The 20,161-nt window shown below is 50.3% G+C and overlaps 1 protein-coding gene across 1 annotated transcript in view; it reads left to right on the plus strand.

Moving 5' to 3' along the window:
- The window catches only part of COL6A5 (collagen type VI alpha 5 chain), an 88,762-nt gene extending 70,616 nt beyond the window's left edge, over nucleotides 1–18,146 (plus strand). Inside the window, exons 37-38 of the mRNA XM_008069789.1 lie at nucleotides 16,116–16,802; nucleotides 18,046–18,146. Coding sequence (XP_008067980.1) covers nucleotides 16,116–16,802; nucleotides 18,046–18,146 — 788 coding nt within the window. The remainder of the gene's footprint in view (nucleotides 1–16,115; nucleotides 16,803–18,045) is intronic.
- The last annotated feature ends 2,015 nt before the right edge of the window (nucleotides 18,147–20,161 follow it).

The raw sequence follows: 20,161 nt of genomic DNA on the forward strand, positions 1-20,161 counted from the left end.
CTAAAAAAAAAAAAAAAGTGAGACGCAACACTCCCCTTCAGCTAGGCCGGAGTCGTGCTCAATGGGATTTGCACAGGTTCTGTTTCCTGGTTTTATTTTTCTAACTTTAATCTTATTCTGATCTACAAATCGTCCTTTTAGAAAGCCAGTATGTTTTCTGGCTGTGAATTCCTCATAGGATAATAGAGCCGGGAGGGTGTTCAGTGATCACCTGGTACAAACTTTGGGGGTGGGGGTGCGGCGGAGCGAGTCTACCCGGCCCGCCCCAGGGGATTTATTGCAGTGTCTGGAGCCGTTTTCATGGTCCCGTCTGGAGGGCACTGGTGAACAGAGGTCCCCGGTGCTGCTAGACATTCTGCCACACCCGGACAGCCCTTGCCACAGAGAATTGTCAAGTCAGTGGCCAGAGAAATGCTGTTTTAGACTCAGGACGGGGCCCTCGGCCTCTGCTCCCCAGGGCACCTCCAGGTATTTTCACAAGTTGTGAAAGTACGACCACCGTAGAAAATTCGAACACGAAGTCTCAGCTCACACAGCTGAGCAAGTGGAGTTGCTTTCGGTGCAGCATTCACCCTCGGGTCGTCCCAGGCAAGTGGGTCGGCGCGGTTTTGCCCCGTTGCCCGGCCTGCCTCCACAGGGCGCGGCGTCACTTCCCTCTCCACGCGGCTGCAAGCCTCAAGGCCCTCGCGACGCACCTTCCGCTGAGGGAACACCTTTGAGCGTCCACTTCCTTTTGAACATGTGGCTCGCTTCCAGATCTTGCCGCCACGTGTCCCACTTTGATGCTCCCTTCTGTGAACGTTAAACCTGTGCTCCCAGGTCACCCATGGAACCCCAGACGGGTGTTCCGCCTTCCATCAGTCACTGCCAAGGACTGGGGTCGTGTCCGAATTTCAATGACGTGTTTCAGGAAATCTTTAGGAAGCCTAGCCATCTCGCTGCTCTTTGTGGAATAAACTGAGTCTCCTCTTTCTCCGTTTTGAACGGTAGACTAGGTTGCTGCCTTGACTTTTGCCTGGCAATTTATCATACGGTCATTGTCGTTTGGCTGGCTTTCTGGAAGTTCTTACATGTGGACAAGACCCATGTGATAAGAGCCCTAAGCGTGTGGGTATCTGAATTCAAGCGTACCCCGAAGGTGATTCTGTGTGCCCTGAGCAACTGAGAAAGCAATGTTCCAGCGTCCTGACATTTGATTTCATGGGGTTCCCTTTCTAATGGAATAAACCTTGGCTTCCTGCAGTAGTCGCTGGGTCGCGGTGGTGGTGGTGACAGAGGTGGTGGAGACGAAAACGGTGGTGGTGGAGGCGTTCGCCATTGCTGGTGGGTGTGTGGAGGTGGGGTGGTGGGGATGGTGGTGGCAGTGAGGACGGTGACGGCGTGGGGAGGTGACGAAGTGGGTGGCCGTGGTGGCGACGGCAGCCCTCATGGAGGACTTTCATGTGAAAGGATTTTGTTAAGCCCTTGCATCGATTTTCCCTTGATAATTTAGACTTCTTTTCTTTCCCAACTTCACTTAGATTTGGAGGGTACACATGTTGGTTACATGAACATATCGTAGAGGAGTGGAGATTGGGTCTCAGGTAGCCCATTCCCCAGACAGTGAATGCTGCACCCAACAGGCGATGTCTGAACCCTAACCCTCCTGCCCACCTCTGCCCGTATTGGTGTCCACTATTTCCATCCTTGTGGCCATTTAGCTCCCGCATACAAGTGAGAACAGGTGGTGTTTGGTTTTCTGTTTCTGAGCCAGTTCACTTAGGATGACGATCACTACCTCCACCCATGCTTCTGCAAAGGACATGGTTTCGTTCACTTTTATGGCTGCGTACTAGTTCATGGTGCATACATACCTCATTTTCTGTATCCGGTCAATCATTGGTGGGCACTTAGTTTGGTTCCATGATTTTGCTATTGTGAATGGTGCTTCAATGAACATAGGAGTACAAGTATCTTTTTAATACGACAATTTATTTTCCTCTGGGTAGATCTCTAGCAGTGGGGTAGCGGTATCAAGGGATAATTCATTAGGTTTTCTGTTCTAATTTTAGTTTTAATTTTTAGTTCTTTGAGAAATTGCCATATTGTTTTCCACAGAGGTTGGATTCGTCTACAATCCCACCAACACTGTATGAGCTTTCCCCTTTCTCTGTATCCATGGTAACATCTGCTGTTCTTTGGTTTTTTGACATTCGCCTTTCTGATTGGTGTAAGGTGGTATCTCATTGTGCTCTTAATTTGCATTTCTCTGATGATTAGTGATGGTGAGCGTTTTTTCATGTGTGTCGGCCGCTTGTGTGCCTTCTTTGGAGAAGTGTCTATTCAAGTCTTTTGCCCATTTTTTGATGGGGTTGTTTGTTTTTTTCATGTTGAGTTGCTTGAGTTCTTTGTAGATTCTGGATATTATTCCTTTTTTATTTTAAAGATGTGGGTTGTAAGTCAGGATTACATACTCCTTTGAGGCATGATTTGCAAACATTTTCCCCCATTCAACATCTTTTCCGTTTACTCTGTTTCTGTGCAGAAGCTTTTTAGTTTAATTGTCTATTTGTGTGTGTGGTTTTTTTTTTTTTCCATGATTGCTTTTGGGGTCTTTATCATAAATGCTGTGCCTAGGCCGATGCCCAGAAGAGTGTTCCCCAGTTTTATTCTACAATTCTTACAGTTTCAGGTCTCACATTTAAGTCTTTAATTCATCTTGAGTTAATTTTTGTAAATAGTGAGAGGTAAGGGTCCAGTTGTATTCTTCTGCATATGATTAGCCAATTTTCCTAACTCCATTTATCCAATAGGGTGTCTCATTGCTTATTTTTGTTGGCTTGCCGAAGATCAGTTGGTTGTAGATATGTGGTTTGATTTCTGGGTTTTCTATTCTGGTCCATTGATCAAGCTGTCTATTCTTATATCACTACCATGCTATTTTAGTTACTATAACCTTGCATTATAATTTAAAGTCAGGCTGTGTGATGCCTCCACAATTGTTCTTTTTGCTTAGAATTGTTGAGCTATGTGGGTTCTTTTTTGGTTCCATATACACTTTAGGATTGTTTTTTCTAGTTCTGTGAAGATTTAAGCTGGCGTTTTGCTCAGGATTGCATTGAATCTATAGACTGTATGGAGCAGTATGGTCATTTTAACAATACTGATTCTTCCGATTCATGAGCATGGGATGTCCTTCCACTCGTTTGTGTCATCTGTGATTTCCTTTATCAGCATTTTGTAGTTCTCCTTGTGGGGCTCTTTCACCTCCTTGGCTAGCTGTATTCCGAGGTTTGTTTTTTGGGGGTTCTTTTTGGCCCATATGAATGAAATAGAGCACTTGATTTGGTTCTCAGCTTGAGCATTGTTGATGTACTTGTGCCTTGATTTTGTATCCTGAGACTTTACTGAAGTCATTTATCAGGCCTAGAAGCTTCTTGGAGGAGTCTTTAGGGTTTTCTAGGCATACTATCATCTGCAAACAGGTGTAGAATGACTTCCTCCTTGCCGTTTGGAATGCCTTTTGTTTCTTTCTCTTGCCAGGTTGCTCTTGCCAGGTCTTCCAGTATGATGTTGAATGAGAGTGCTGAGAATGGACATCCCTGTCTTGTTCTTGTTCTGCAGGGGAATGTCTTCAGCTTTTCCCAATTAAGTATTGTGCTGGCTGTGGGTTTGTCGTATATGGTTATTATTTTGAGACATGTTCCTTCAATGCCTAGTTTGTGAAAGGCTTTTATCATGAAGCGATGTTGGATTTTATCAAATACCTTTTCTGCATCTATTGAGATGATATGGTTTTTCTTTTTGCTTGTGTTGATATGGCATATCACATTTGTTGTTTTGTGAGTATTGGACTCTCTTTGCATCGCTGCAGTAAAACCCATCTGGTTGTAATAGATTATATTTTTTGGTATGCTGTTGAATTTGGTTTGTGAGTATTTTGGCAAGGAATTTCTCCATCTATATTCATCAGAGAAACTGGCCTATGATTTTCTTTTTTGGTTGTGTCTGTGCCTGAGTTTGGGATCGGTGTGATGCCGGTTTTATGGAATGAGTTAGGGAGGAGTCACTCCTCCTCGATTTTCTGGAGTAATTTCAGCAGAATTGGTACCAGCTCTTCTTTGTACAGCTGATAAAATTTGGCCACGACTCCATCTGGCCCGGGGATTTATTTTTGTTGAGGAATGTTTTATTATTGATTCAATTTCATTGCTCATTATTGGTCTATTTAGAGAACCTGTTTCTGGTTCAGTTTTGGAAAGTTGTATGTTTTCAGGAATCTGTTTCCTTTAGGCTTTCCAGCTTGTGGCCATAGAGGTGCTCATAGCAGTTTCTGGTGGTCCCTTGAATTTCCATTATGTCTCCTCTGTCATTTCTGATTGAATTTGTTTGGGTCTTCTCTCTTTTTTTCTTGGTTAGTCTAACTAGTGTTTATCTTTTGAAAAAGCCAACTTTTTTTTGCAGCCAGTGATCTTTTGTACCGTTTTATTTTATTTTTTCTCTCAGTCTTTAGTTATGATCTGATCTTTGTTGTTTCTTTCCTTATGCTACCTTGAGGGTAAATTGCTCTAGTTTTTCTAGTTCCTTGAGGTGGAATTTAAGCTGTTGATTTCCGATCTCTCTGTCTTTTTGATGTAAGCGTTTAAGGCTATAACTTTCTTCTCAACACTGATTTTGCTGCATCGCAGAGGTGTTAGCATGTTGTCATTATCTTCATTATTTCCATGAGTTTTTTGGTTTCTGCTTTAATTTTATTGTCTACTCATGGGTCATTCGAGAGCAAGTTGTTCAGTGTTCACGTAGTGGTATAGTTTGGGGAGCTCCTCTTAGTGTTGACTTCTAATTTTATTTCACTGTGATCCAAGAAGGTGCTTGATATATTTTTGATGTTTTACCATTTACCGAGACTTGATAAGTAGCCAAGCATATCGTCTATTTTTGAGAATGTGCCATGCAGAGATGAGAAGAATGGATATTCTGCAGTTGCTGGGTGGAAGGTTCTGTAGATATCTGTTAGGTCCATTTGGTCTACAGTCCTGTTTAAGTCTGGTGTTTCTTTGATGATTTTCTGCTTCAATGATCTGCCTGATGACGTCAGTGTGGTGTTGACATCACCCAGTATTATTGCATTGCTGAAAATATGTGCTCTAGGGTCAGGTAGTGTTTGCCTCATGGAGTTTGGATGGTCTGGTTTTGTGTGTATATGTTTACAATAGTCAGATCTTATTGAATTGTACCTTTTATTGTTATATAATGCCTTTCTTTGTTTTTGTTTTTACTATTTTGGGTTTGAAGTCTGAATGATCTTATATAAGGATGGCTACTCCTGCTTGTTTTTGTGTTCCATTTCACCTGATATTTCCTTTTCCGCCCATTTACTTTGAGTCTGTGACTGTCTTTGGCCATTAGTTGGGTCTCTTGTAGGCCGCATATGGTTGAGTCTTCTTTTTTTTAATCCAGTTTGCCACCTGATTCTTGTAAGTGGGGCAACTAGGCCGTTTATGTTCAGGGTCAGCATTGATGTGGGAGGTTTTGTTTCTGCCATCGTGCGGCAAGCTAGCTGCCTTGGGGTCTCCAGCGTGTAGTTGCTTTCTAGGCTGTGTGAGCTTTGTACTTATGTGAACTTTTATGAAAGTCATCATTTTGTTTCCGTGCTTAGAACACCTTTGAGCATCCCTTGTAGACCTGGCTTAGTGGTGACAAATTCCTGTAGTGTTTGTCAGAGAAGAATTTTATTTCTCCTTCATTTATGAAGCTTAGTTTGGCTGGCACTTTTTTTCTTTAAGGAGATTGAAAATAGGCCCCCATTCACTTTTGGCTTATAGGGTTTCTGCTGAGAAGTCTACTGTTAATCTGATGTCCTTTCCTTTGTAAGTGATTCAGCACTTTTCTCTTTCTGCACTTAGGATATTTTCTTTCATGTAGACTTTGGAAAATCAGATAACTATTTCCCTTGGTGAGAGTCTTCAGACAATGTATCTTGCTGGAGTTCTGTAAGCTTCTTGTTTCTGGATGTCTGACCTCTCTCAAGACCAGGAATTTTTCTTGAACTATTTCCATGAATATGTTTTCTATACTTTTTACTTTAACTTCTCCCTTTGGAACGTCTATGATTCAAAGATTTGGGTACGTCACCTAATCTCATATTTTTCATAGATTTTGCTCATTCTTCTTAACTGTTTCCTTCTTTCTGTCTGACTGAGTTGATTCAAAGAACCAGCTCTGAGATCCTTCTCCCAGTCGGTCTAGCCTACTGCTACTGCTTTGTACTTGTTTTGTATCCCCATCACTGAGTTTGTAAAGTTCTGTTTGCTTGTTTGTTTGAGTTGGAGTCTCACTTCGTTGTCCAGGCTGGAGGGCCATGGTATACTCGTGGCCGCCCCAGTGTCAACCCGCCGGGCTCTGGAGATCCTTTCATCTCAGCCTTCCAAGTAGCAGAAGCTACAGGTGCATGCTACCACACCCGGCTCACTTTTTGATTTATTGTAGAGACAAGGTCTCGCCAAGCTGCCCAGGCTGGTCTCGAACCCCGTGGGTTCAGGCAATCCTCTCACCTCAGCCTCCCAAAGTGCTGGAATGACGGACTTGAGCTGCCATGTCCAACCAAGTTTTTTTAATATTGTCAGTCTCACCCTTCACCTCCTGGATTGTTCTGCTAATTTCTTGGCATTGGCTCTCAGCCTTCTCTTGCACCTCGTTGAGCTTCTTGGCAATCAATATTCTGAATTCATTCTCTGACATTTCAGGGGTTTCGCTTGAGTTAAGTTTCCTGTTGAAGAGCTGGTGAGCCCCTTTGGAAGGGTAACGCTCTGTTTTTTCAGGCCTTCCGGGTTGTTTCTCTGGTTCTTTCTCGTTTGGGTGAACGATAGCAGCTAATCTGTATGCATTCCTTTGGCATAGGCAGCCTGTGTGTGCAGGCTTTCCGAGGGCTGGCTGCGCTAACGGGCCGGCTCACTGCCTCCCGTGGGACTGGGGGAGACAGCGGGTCTCGGGCCGCTGGCCCAGTTCCTCAGTGGTGAACCCGGTGTCTGCAGGTCCCCTCGAGTTGCGTCATTTGACTTTCTGGCCAGCAGATGGCGCCTATGGGTAAGAGCGGCTATCGTCGTGTGGATGGAAGTTGACCAGACCCTCCCTTGCTGGAAGAAGCGCTCTGTTGCCTCGGATGCAAGCTGGTCCGCGAAGGGCACCGTGGTCTGACTCCCAGTTCAGCCTTGGGGAGGGGAGAAGCGAGGTGGCCGGGCTAAGCTGCAGACCCCCAACGATCTTGCCTGCATCAGGCACGGGCACCTGTACCAGGCGGCCTCCAAGCGCCTGGAGGCAGCCTTGGCGAGGTGTGGGGACCTCCACGGCCCGAGTTCTCTGCTCCGGAAGGAGGGTGGCCTGAACTAACTCAGGAGAGGGGCCGCTCCGGCTGCCTGGGCACTGAGCAGAGAGGGCAGACCCTGGGGCGGGGGGTCGGCCCAGGTTCCTTGTCAGGGGGTGGGTGTGTTCCATGCCTGGGATCTTCCCCCAGCAAGGAGCAGACAAATGACTGCTTTACTGAGTTGTTTGCAGGAATGGGGTGGGGGCTACTCGGGCTCTTATCCAAGGGGGGCAGGTGTGGGACCAACCCTGTGAAATGCCTGGGGAAGGGGTAGAGAGGTCACCAGCCAAGGAGGGACTTTGTACAGGAAGGGGGTGGCTCAGGTTCTGGGCTGTGGTCTCCCGTGTGGTGAATGTCTGGGTTATGCCTGGGCCTGGGGAGAGGGATAACTCCTGCACCAGGGTCTCTCCCTGGAAGGAGTGAGGGGTCAAGGCAGCATCTCTCCGTGGAAGGGTGACAGGTCACGACAGGGTCTCTTCATGGTGACGGGTCGCAGCAGGGTCTCTCATGGAAGGGGTGATGGGCCAAGGCAGAGTCTTTCCCTGGAATGGGTGAGGGGTCACGGTGAGGTCTCGACATGAGTTGGGTGAGGGGTCAAGGTGAGGTCTCTCCACGGGTTGGGTGACAGGTCTAGGTGTGTGCTCTCCATGGGTTGGGTGAGGGTCAAGGCAGGCTATCTCTACTGGTTAGGTGAGGGGGCAAGGCGGGGTCTCTCCACGGGTTGGGTGAGGGAGTCAAGGTGGGATCTCTCCCTGGTTTCATGAGGGGTCCGGGCGGGGTCTCTCCATGGGTTGGGGACGGGTCTCGGCGGCATCTCTTCAAGGTAGGAGTTGCGGGTCAAGGCTCTGTTCCGAGGGGCAGATGCGCTGAGGCCCAACAATGTGTCTGGACGTGCAGCTCACAGGGCACCGCTTACCAGGATCTCTGCCAGGGGCGAGAAGGGCAGCTCAGGCCCCTCACCAGGCACGTGGGCCACACACCGCCGCAGCGTCGGCCCTGGAGAGGGCCAGAGTGAGGACGTCCTTGCAGGGTGGGGGCCGGGCTGCGGGTCAGCCTGCAGGTGCGTGGAGTGTCTGTGGAGGGTCTGAGGCTGGGGCGAGCAGCACCCCATGTGGGAATCCCCAAAGCAGGGCCGTGGGGTGCCTGGGCTGATCCCGGCCCTCCAGCTGACTGAGATCAGGTGCCCCCACAATCGGCAGGGCAGCCACCGGTGTCCCAAAAGCCATTGCAGGGGTGGAAGTGCCTCAGGCCACTGGTTCAGTGGGTGGGTGTGCCCGGACTCACCGCAGAAGAAGCAGGTTTCACAGCACCTCCGCACCGGAGGGGCGGGAGGCTCAGCAGCCAATCCTGGCCGGCAGGTGCTCCAGATGCAGGGGACGCCTGGCCTGGAGCAGTGGACGCCTCTCCCCTAGCAGAATCTCTGCTCAGAACAGGGACTCGGGCTTCGATCCTGGAGCACAGGGCTCCAATGCCTGGAGACGGGCCTGGCGCTGGCGGAGTAGGCCCTCAGGGCCAGTACCCTTCACGGCAAGGACGGGTGGCCCACGCTGGGGTCCCACGTGGCCAAAAGCCCCAGATGTGGAAAAGGGCCTGGTGTGGAGCACGGGGGTCTCACTGCACGAGGATCGCAGCTCGGGGGGGCCTGATCCAGGCACACTGAAATGGAGGCTGCCCAATCCTTGGTGCTGGGGAGACACGCTTCCCCGACACACTAGAGAGGCAGGCTGTGGCCCCGCAGTGACACCTGCAGCCCGACTCCGGGTTACAGAGCTGACCCTGGCTTCAGGCCTCACCACCCAGGAGATAACCCTGGGGTCAGGAGCGCTCCTGCCACTCAGGAAGCTTGCCGCCCGCCAGGTACGCTCTGTGTATACACAAGTGCCAAGTGCAGGCCAGAGAGTGCATGTTTCCGTTGAGAGCTGTACACGAGTGCTGTCGGGGCCATGCTTAGTCCAAGCAGGGCAACTCTCAAGGCGCTGCGCACACAGGCCCCCCGGACCGCCCAACAGCTCGTGGGAGGCAGCAGTAACCATGGCGTGCCACTTGCCGGGACAGGTGGGCCGCGCTGCGTGAGCCCTCCTGCACTCGATGTATTTAATCTTCACACGAGGCTCATGATTCCGTCTCACAAATGAGGGCCCCGATGCAAGTCAAGAGCCTCACACGAGGCCACGGGGCCTGTGAGTGGGAGAGCTGGGATTCCGGCCACGACCACCTGCGCCCAGACACTGGCATCTGCGGGCCGAGGCGCCTGGGAACAGCTGTTTCTGCCTTTACAGAGGAGGAGTGTGTCCAGTTGCCGCATTTGGGCGTACGCTAAATCCTGTCGTCACCTGGGAGTGTTATTTTAAAATCGTTTTGGTAGCACATTTCCATTTTTAATTTTCACTTCCACTGAAAACACACCGTGCCCATAAACTCCCCGGGAGCGTGGAAGACCAGCTCCAGAGTCGCTGCAGCTGCTAGGCACCTGCACTCCTGGGTGCACTGGGTCTTCTCGCTGGGGCCTTCCTGTAGCCTGTGGCTCCATGCATGAGAAAGTCCGCAGGACATGAACCTGCCATCTAAATGTCACTGGGACATTCCAGGCCTGGAATGACATGGATCCCGAGTCCTTGGGGAGAAGGCTGAGGTGCATTCAGGACACTCCTCCGAGCTGAGGTCAACGGGAGAAGAGGCCCCAAACAGCAAGCCAGGTGACTTTCAAATATGTCTGTATTTCCCGTTGGCACAAAACCAACACACCCCATCCCTTGCACACCCGGTCGCCTCCCTGGCTGCCCAGCCCCAGCCTCGAGGCATGGCCGGTGACCCTGGCAGTGGGGGTGGGCAGAGAGTGAAGGAACGTGCCCTGAGGGAGGCCGTCCGGGGGCACATGGACGAGTGTACCCGCTCCTGAGCGCCATGCACGTGGTAGTGTGCGCGTCACCCCGCTGGCTTGCGGACTTTCCTAGGGAGAAGCCAGCTTGCACAGCGTGCTGTCAGAGAAGGATCCCCAGACGCCTGAGGCCTTTCTGTTTGTTTCCCTCTAAAATGCGAGCTTGTGGCGGACTTGGCATAGGCTGGGCCCTGTGCAAACTCAAGTCTCTCAGCAACCTCGTGAGACCATTTGGAGACAAGGAGTCTGCGGTGAACAGAAGATGAGGGGTTACGGGGGGACAGCAGCAGAGGTGGGACTAGGGCCCAGGGGTCCTGCTCGTGACCACTGCGCCCGAGGCCTAAGAGGAGCACATGCCTGACGTGGCATCCCATTCGCACAATCGCTGACTTCAGGAAGAGACATTCTAGGGTGGCCCCCGTCGGAAGGCTCAGCCCGGGAGACACCATCTCTGACCAGTCCCAAGGCCCTTTGCCAGTCAGCGGGCGTGCGCCTTAGCAAGTCGGGTTGCCCTCCCATCTGATGGCCGTTTCTTCTGAAGGAGCTGGATGGGAGACAAAGCTGGCGGTTTCTTCCAGCCTGGCCTGTGCGGCGTCCGGGCTGCGGTGTTTCAGCCAGCTCCTTCACCTTCCCTCGCCCTCCCCCAAGCCTCAGTTTGCTCCCCATGAAGTGGGAATGGCACCGATCCCACCCTCACGATGCTGCCAGGAAGATGAACTGTGAGGAGACATGCACAGGGCTGGGCGTGGCCTCGGAGCAAGTTGAACACTTGAGTAAAACTCAGGAAGGGGAGACGCGAGAAGAAAGCATGGCCAACCCCACGGGAAGCCATTGCAAGAAATGTCCACTGGAAAGCAGCGGCTGCAGTGCATCTGGACGGAGCCTCACCTGGGCAATGGCCTCGCTTGGACATGTGGCTTGCCTGTGGGAACACGCGGCTCGTTTAGCCCCTGGACAGATTTCAAGGACAATCACGGGACAGCTCATGCAGATCTTGTGATTTCCCACAATGCCGTGAGGGGCAGCGCAGCTGCCTCATGGCGTGCTCGATCCTGGTCCAGATGGCCCGAGCCCTCCATTCTCCATTCTCTCGAAGTTTCCTTCCGCCCCGCTCCTCCCTAGAGCTCCTGGCGTGTTGTGCTTAAGTCCTTGGCCGACACCAGGCTGATCTCTGGGGGTGCTTCCCTGGAAACGCAGCGGAATGCCTGGCTCCGTCCACGTCCCGTTCGGAGTCGAGGGGGCCAGCTCTCCCTCTGCCGTCCTGAGGAGCTTGGCCCACGGAGTGAGGACGGGAACTTGGCTCGCCCGGCCTTTCCAGAAAACACACAGCCTTGTTGTTGTGGGCTGTGTGTGTCTTTTTTCCACACGCCTGTCTGGTTTTCATGAAGGGAGGTGTTTCAGAAGGCCTTGTCTCCCTAAGTGAGATGAATTTGACTGCGAGTGGAATAATCAGACCTTGTGTTTGACTAAATTTTAATGTTTTCAAGGCATAATCATCCAACCTTTAGCTTCTAATCTTGTAAATAGAGAGGAAATCTATTTTTGGAGATTTTGTCGATGAAAAATGCCTCTTTAGAAAATAGTTCTGCTGGACACTTTGGGAAAGGATAGAGATTTTGCTCACTTATAAAGACGGAACTGGAGAAAAAGCCAGTGATGCTTCTGGTATGGGCATGCATGAGAAACCATGCCCCTCACAAGGTAAGTCAACCATGCCTCATCTACCAGGACATTTAAGAAATATTTTCTTTATGTTTTGACACAGTGTGTTGGTTGGCCTTTCTAAAGAAACTAAAATGCTCTTATTGGAAAACAGAAATCCTGGTAGCAGAAATGGCCATGAACTTAAGCCTCACAGGTCCCGGGGCACCCTGGCTGAGGATGCTGGGAGTGTCCTTGGGGTGACATTTTAGGGCTGAACTACATGATTCTACAGTGCTCGCAGCAGAGAGGGAGAGTGAAAACTGCATCGTTGTCTCCCTTCTGGTTTCATATTTGGCTATTTAATCGGGGACTGGTATCCTGAGCAGAACTTTTCAGGGGAGTTTGATGCAGGTTCCTGGTGGAGAACAGGAACCCCATGAGTTTCAAGCATGCCGTGAGGTGCACAGCCGTGTTCAATGGCTGCACACGTCTTTGTCAAGGAGAATCGGTGTGTGCATGGCCGGTTCCCGGTCCTCTGTGCGAAGGAGCGAGCGTGGAGACCAGCAAGAGGGTCAGCTCCGGCTGTGAGACCTGCCTGGGGCGGGCCAAGAACCTGGGTCTCCCTCACAGCTCCAACAACCGAAAGGAAAACGAAAAAAATGCACAAAACGCCAGTGCCCGAGACATTGGACTTCAGGAACCCGAGAGGGGAAATGAGGGAGGGGCGCCTGCCAGTGCCCAGCCACCAGCTGGAGACCATCTTCAGGCCCCGGGGCAGGAGGCGTCTTTGGGGAGCCCGGGAGCCCTGGGGATGAGGAGACCGGGCACTGGGAGCTCACAGGGTGGAGCCCGCAGAGGAGCGGCTACACAGCAAACCCCAAGGTCTGCGGGGCGTCTCCTGGGCCATTCGGCAGAGTGCCAACAGCACGGGCCTGTGCAGACGTTACCTGAGACCGGGAAAGAACTCTTTGAACCAGTGTCATTTGCTCAACAGGGCCACCAGCAGGCTTGGACAAACAGAATCCAGGCAGTCACGGGAAGAAAATTTAGGAAGGCCTTGCCGCAGAAGCAGGAAGTGATTAGCCCTAAACTCAACCCTGCACCAGCAAGAGCCAGAAGATCAGACTCTTCCTGCGTAACTTCACTGCTTTCCAGAATGGAGCACATGGGTATCTACACGCATGCAGAAGTGTTCCACGCCAGCAAGGGCAATTTCACCACGTCTGGCAGGAGAGGAAACAGAGAGACCTAGCCCCCAACGAAGAGCTCCATCACTCAGACCAAGCCAGCGGACACGACATCAAAATTCACAAATGTGAGAGCAGTCAATGTGACTGTATCCCGTGTGTTAAAGAATTAAACAGAGACAGGGCAGATATTCAAAAAGAGATTTAAATAGAATTTGCAAAGATGAAACAGTGCACTGGATGGGATTAATTGCAGACTACATTTGGCAAAAGAAAAATTAACTAACTAGAAAATGTAGCAAAAGAAATTATCCAAAATGAAACACATAGAAAAAAAAGCTTAACAAAAAGAGCATCAGTAAGTGTCCATATTTTCTCCCAATAATTGATAGAAAATCAGCAGGAATGTAGTAGGCTTAAACAACACTGTCAATTAATCTGACTAACACTTGTAGAACACTATACCCAACTGCAGAATACATATTCCTCTCAAGTACACATGAAGCATTTATCAAGGTAGGCCATGCTGTGGGCCATAAAGCAATGCTCAACATTTTAAAGGACTCAAGCCACATGCCAAGTATGCTCTCTGACCAAATCAGAAGTATGAATTAAAAATCAATAGCAGAAGAATCTTGGGAAAATCCTCAAGTATTTGGAAACTAAATAAAACACTTTTAAATAATTTAGGATCACAGAATAGATCAAGAGGGAAATTGGAAAGTATTTTGAAATGAATGAAAATAAAATCAATGTACTGGAATTTATGAAATTCCACTAAAGCAGTATACAGGGGGAAATTAGTAGCATTAAATGCCTATATTAGTCATGAAGTAGGGTTTCAAATTGATGACCAGGACTTCCACCTCAAGAAACCAGAAGAAGAAGGTAAACCCAAGGTAGCAGAAGAAAGAAAACAGTACATTTCAAGTGGAACTCAAGGGAAAAGAAATGAGAAAAACAATAGAGAAAATCGATAAAACCGAAGGCTATTTCTTTAAGAAGATCAATAAAATCTATCAACCTGTGTTCAAACTCACCAGGAAAAAAGAAAAGACCTGAGTTACCAATATCAAGAATGAGGGAGGAGACATATTCTACAGATATTAAAAGGGTAACCAAGGACTATTGTGAACAATGTTTTGCACATTAATTAGACAGCTTAGGTGAAATACACAAATTTCTTGCAATGTGCAGATTACCAAAGCTCACTCAAGAAGAAATAACCTAAATAGCCCTGTACCTATTAATGAGGTTGAATGTGCAGTTCAAACCTTCCCATAAAGAAAACTCCAGACACAGACAATTTCTCTGGTGAATCCAACGAAACATTGAGGAAGAAATAATTCCAATTCTACACAAACTTTTCCAGGAGCGTAAAGAGAAGAGAATGGTTCTCAACTCACTTTTTCCATTTCTTTATTTTTAGCTTTTACCAGTGCATAATAGGTGTACCCACTTTGGGGGCACATGTGACATTTTGGTGTCAGCACGCTATGTGTAATGATCAAATCTGGACAACTGGGACAACTCTGAACAGACTGGCGGGTGACAGAAGCTGGGAGGGTGGCCAAGAAGGGAGAATGAAGACCGACTGATAAATGGGGACAAATACACCTCTTAGATAGAAGGAGCCGCTTCCAGTGCTCGGTGGTACGGCGGGGCAACTATAGCTAACAGCGGTTTATGGTCTCTCTCAAAATAGCTAGAAGAGTGTGCCTGGAGTGTTCTCAACTCATTTTTAAAGGCCAGATTACCTCGATACCAAAGCCAGATAAAGACATCCAATGCAAAGGAAACTGCTGACCAACATTCTTATGAACACAGAAGCAAAAATTCTAAACAAAACTTCAGCAAATCAAATCCAGCAGTAGATTTTTAAAAAGATAATGTGGAGGTTTGCACCAGGAAGCCAGGGTCCATTTAACACCCCCAAATCATCTATAAGACCATTTTCCCTGTTACGAACATCATCGTGGTGCTGGGTCTTGTGTTGTTTTGCTTTTTGTTTCAGTATTACGCTTTTGCAGCATTCATACAGGCTAATCAACTCATTTGCTGTTGTGAGGATTAAAAAAAATAACAAATGTAAAAGCATCTAATAATGAGTCCAGCAGAAATGGAGGTCAATGCATTTTGCCAGTTAGAAATCCACTTTTTGCTTGACTAGGCTCACAAACTCATTTCTTCTTTCATAGAAGAAGAGAACACTGGCCATCCACTTCCTATCTTTCTGAGCCGGCGTCTCCTGCCGTGGCCTCACCTAGGAGACATCCTTCCCAAGATGGTGGACAGGTTTACGATCGCTCAGGCCCAGAGCAGTGCTGCTCGGAGTGCTGGTCTGAGCAAGACGAGGAGCTGGCGTCAGACTGCAAATCGAGGCACTGTTTCCTTCCCTGAGAAAGTCTTGCTACCCAAAAAAGAATACACGTCTGCTAAACCAACCAGTACAGTCAATGTACTTCACGGTGCAAGCTCCTTATCTCAAAATGGGCTGGTAAACTGCAGGCCCTTTTTTAGTAGCAAGTTCTTAGAGTGTGCTGTGTAAGACACACTTAGTTTCCAAAGCCAGCGTGGATTTTTGCCTGCTTTGGTGACGTTGCTCTATGGTGCATGTTTTGAAGATTTGGGTAAAGATACATGTAACTTCCGACATCTAAACTTTCTCTTGAGGTCATTCCGTACCATTAAATCTCGTGCCAATTTGCACTCCAAGTTGTGTCACCATGTGGAGTGCACTAAAAATCACTGTGTGTCTCTCAACTTACATACTTAAATAGCTGGAGGATAAATCAATCCTTTCACAAGGAGTTGAGATAGGGCAGCAAATCGGTCTCTCCTCCTGTGACAGCACGTGTGACACGGTCATGGCTCTCCACACGCTAGGTGGACACAGATCCAGAGAATGTGGCTGCGAATGAGTCCTGTGATTGATTAATGATGTCTGCTATGGGTTCGGGAAGAAAGCACAGTTACACCCTGTGCTGTGCACGTGCCATCCATGGCTAGGAGGTGCAAGTCCATCCTTCTACTAAAAAGAGTGACTCGAGTTATTCTGTTGCAGGACACGAACATCATGGCAGAGAAGACCCAGGTCTTACTTACAGACCTGGAGATGCCACTCCTCAAGACTATTACATGGATGTGGCTTTCCTCGTAGATGCTTCCCACAGAGTAGGCGGTGATGAGTTTCAGGAAGTGAAGGCCTTTGTCGCCGCAGTGCTTGACTACTTCCTCATTGCCCCGGACCCACTGGCCTCCGTCCTGGGGGACAGGGTGGCTGTCCTGAGCTACTCCCCCGCTGGCTATCTGCCTGGCACCGAAGAATGCCCCGTCTACCTGGAATTCGACTTGCTTGCGTACAACAGTCTTCCCCAAATGAAGCGTCACGTCCAAGACTCCTTTCAGCAGCTGCACGGAGACGTGTTCATCGGCCATGCCCTGCAGTGGACAGTGGACAACGTCTTTGCAGGAGCCCCCAATCCGAGGAAAAGCAAAGTGATCTTCGTGGTATCTGCGGGTGAGACCAACCCCTTAGACAAGGAGGTCCTGAGGAACGCGTCCCTGAGGGCCAAGTGCCAAGGCTTCTCCATTTTCGTGCTCTCCTTTGGCCCCACCCACAACGACGAGGAGTTAGAAGAATTATCCAGCCAGCCCCTGGGCCAACACTTGGTCCAGCTTGGCCGAACCCACAAACCAGACTGGGGCTATGGCGTCAAGTTTGTCAAGCCCTTTGTCCATTTAATCAGACGTAAGTCGGCCGAGCTTTCCTTTTCCACTGCTTCTGCAATAGAGGTCGTGTCTGTACAGACCGAGCGAAGCCATCCGCTCCTCCGCTAGGGGTGGCGGAGTGTGAGAGCGCAGGAGGCAGAGAGGAACCCTGGGGACACCCTGATCTTCTGAGCCCGGGCCTCACGGCACTGCCTGTGCTTTGGCCAGGACGTCCCTACACGGGTGGAAGGTGCCTCCAGCCCTAAGCCAGGTGTTCGCCCCGTGCCAGGCTCTTTCAAAGGATAGTACTATGCCCTCAAAGGAAAGCATATATTCCCCCGTCACAGTGAAAAGGCAGAGGAGCGAGGTGCATGGCTCAAGAGCTCAGAGGAGCTGGCTGATTCCAGCCTGCCCCCTCACATTCTGACCCAGGATGAGGCTCGTGCCCACCACCCTGTGCTTCGATGACCACACCCTGCACCAGGCGGGCTGCTGTCGCGAGTAACCTCCCGAAACGCTACCCCTCTGCCTGCCCCGAGGGCTTCTGTCCCGTCTGGTCATGACAGATTAGCTCTGGCTCTGGCCTGAGCCCTCCTGAGCCACAGGCACGGACCTCTCGGGGAGCCCCCAGGCCGGCCAGCAGCTCTGCCTCGGCCACATGGGGGTTGCAGGGTCTGCACGGTGGGTCTTGGAGGGGGCTGCCCAGCCTCTGCCCGTGCATGGTCATTCTAGACACGGGTGTAGCAGCCCACCCAGGACTTTGTAACATCCTGTGAGCCCCGGCCTGTGTGGAACTGGGAGTGTGGCAGGCCCACGTGGTGTGGTTTTCCACAAATTTGCCAGAGAATCACAGCAGGTCTTCTGGCACGTATGAAGCCTAAGGATACACATAGCCCTTGGGAGTCTTGGGATTTAGGAGTTATATTTAGTGGAAGGCAAAAGAGGGTGACGTCTCCCCACCCCAAGACTAACAGGATAATCTCAACAACTACTGAGTCTTCTAGAAAGATCTGCCTTTTATAGGGGGAGAAACAAGTGACCAGAGGCAGTCAGAGAGGCCCTTGAATTCAGGTTTATGACACGCAGGGGCTTGGAGGTGACGCACTCGGTGATGGCCACATCTCGCCGACTTTGCCAACAAGGACTTTCGGTGTCCGAGTGACCTACCTTGCAGTCTCTTGTACAATTAATTTGTTCTCACCAACACCACAGACCACAGGAAAAGAGGACTGCTGCGATGCGGAAGGACAACACGTAGACTAACCAGCCCGCTCTCTCTCCAGGTGCCATCAACAAATATCCCACCCGAGACCTGAGGGCCACGTGTCCCAACGTCACCTCTCCCACCCCTGAGAATGCTGGCACAGAACACACTGTATTGTGAGTTGAGAGATTCCAGGTTTGGGCAGCAGCACAACTGGAAACACCCTTAGTGAAATAATTGGAAAGGAGCGGCCTTTTAGTTTCCAAGATACAAATGTTGGCCAGGCATGGTGGCTCACACCTGTAATCCTGGCACTATGGGAGGCCGAGGTAGGAGGATCATTTGAGCCCAGGTGTTCGAGACCAGCCTAGGCAACATAGCAAGACCTCATCTCTACAAGAAAAATCCAAAATTTAGCCAGGCGTGGTGGTGCGTGCCTGTAGTTCGAGTTTGTTGGGAGGCGGAGGCAGAAGGGTCACTTGAGCCCAGGAGGTTGAGGCTGTGGTGAGCTGTGATGTTGCCACTGCACTGCAACGTGGGAGGTAGAGTGAGACCCAACTCAAACAAAAAAGGATGTAAACTAGAGGGCGTATGTATTTTAAATGCAACTATTTGGTGATGACAACACAGGGCTGGAGTCAATAGCAGATAGAACATAGCCTGTATTAGAAAGAACCGTGTTTCTGTGTCTGCATCTTTTACCAGAAAATAATAAGCCTCTTATCAGTAGCTTATTGGTAGCCACGGAACGTGACTCTAATGCAGAGTCCTCCAAAACAGAAAACGTATAACATCCAAGATTAGATGCGACAATTTTAGAGCAGAAGAAAAACATTTAAAAATTTACTGCTTAGAAACCAAAACGCACATGAAAACTGGCCGCAGGGATTTTTCCAAGTTTGATTTTGCAAACTGCAACCCCAGACACTCGGTAAAAAGTGAGTGGTGGAGATAGCCTTGGTCTGGAGTCCCAAACTACTGGGACGGACGGGTGGCCAATTTCCCCGCAGAAAGTGAGAAAGTGCCCCCGAGTCGCAGTTCGCCCACGAGCTGTGTGTGGGCTGGCCCTGTCCTGTCCGTCCACGGCCGCCTTCTGGAGCCTGGGGCTGTGTTGACAGCCACCCTTGGGCGGGACTAACTGTGGTCTCTCTCCCCGGTCGCCTCAGACTCGTTCCTGAGGTGTACGACGTCGAGCTGTTTGGCGAATTTGATTCCCTGGAGCCAGATTTCTCCGTGTTAGGGGACAGTCATGGCAACGGCTCCGGGACGGATTCTGACTTCCTCCGGACGCTGTACATGCTCTTTGCAGCGGAGGAGCTGGCGAGGAAAGACGGGACAGAGGCACGTCCGGAAGAAGCGACAGCTCCAGCGAGTGACACACAAGGACCAAAAGGTAATCTTGGGGCCCTTGGAGCGGAAGACCGGAAGCCCCTCTGTCTGTCTGGACGTTCCCTGGTGGAAGGAGAGCAGTTGGAATTCACTGGGACGGACAATGACGGGACGTGGGTAAGGGACTTGTCCTCGAGGGCAGCAAGGGGTCCCCGAGGTAAGGAGGAAGAAGGCAAAGCTGTAGAAAGGCCGAACAGAGTCCCTTGTGCTGAAAAGTGAAGCCCACAAGTAGGTATGAAGGCCGGGTGCGGAATCGGGGCTGGAGAACGAGACGGCCGGATCAGGGACTCGGGTCCCCGGCTGCAGGGAAGCCCTGCTCCGTTGCGTGGGGCTGGGTGACGCCGTGCCAGCAGCGTCCTGCGTCTGATCACTTGGCCTTTCTTGGGCTGAGACGGAGGCCCAGCAGAGGCCAGCCTCAAGGGGGCCTGGAGAGGACGAGGGGGTCTGAGATCTGGGGGGGAGGCTGAGGGCAGCTTCAAGGGCTGGTGAGGAAATGGCTGTGGGCCTCGGCTGGAGACAAAATGGAAGAGGGTGGACAAGGACCTACCAGAACCTCCGGGGCAGTGACCCACAGTCCTCGTGTGGCCAGAATCACGGGAGCATTTATTTTAAGATCTGTGTTCTGGCCAGGCTCGGTGGCTCAGCCTGTCATCCCAGCACTTTGGGAGGCCGAGGTGAGTGGATTGCCTGAGCCTGCGGGTTCGAGACCCACTGGGCAACTTGGCGAGACCTCATCTCTACAATAAATCAAAGTTGAGCCGGACGCGGTAGCACGCACCTGTAGTTCAGGCTGCTTGGAAGGCTGA

Source organism: Carlito syrichta, unplaced genomic scaffold, assembly GCF_000164805.1.
Source record: "Carlito syrichta isolate Samal-C Ts95f unplaced genomic scaffold, Tarsius_syrichta-2.0.1 Scaffold312207, whole genome shotgun sequence".
Taxonomy (NCBI): Eukaryota; Metazoa; Chordata; class Mammalia; order Primates; family Tarsiidae; genus Carlito; species Carlito syrichta.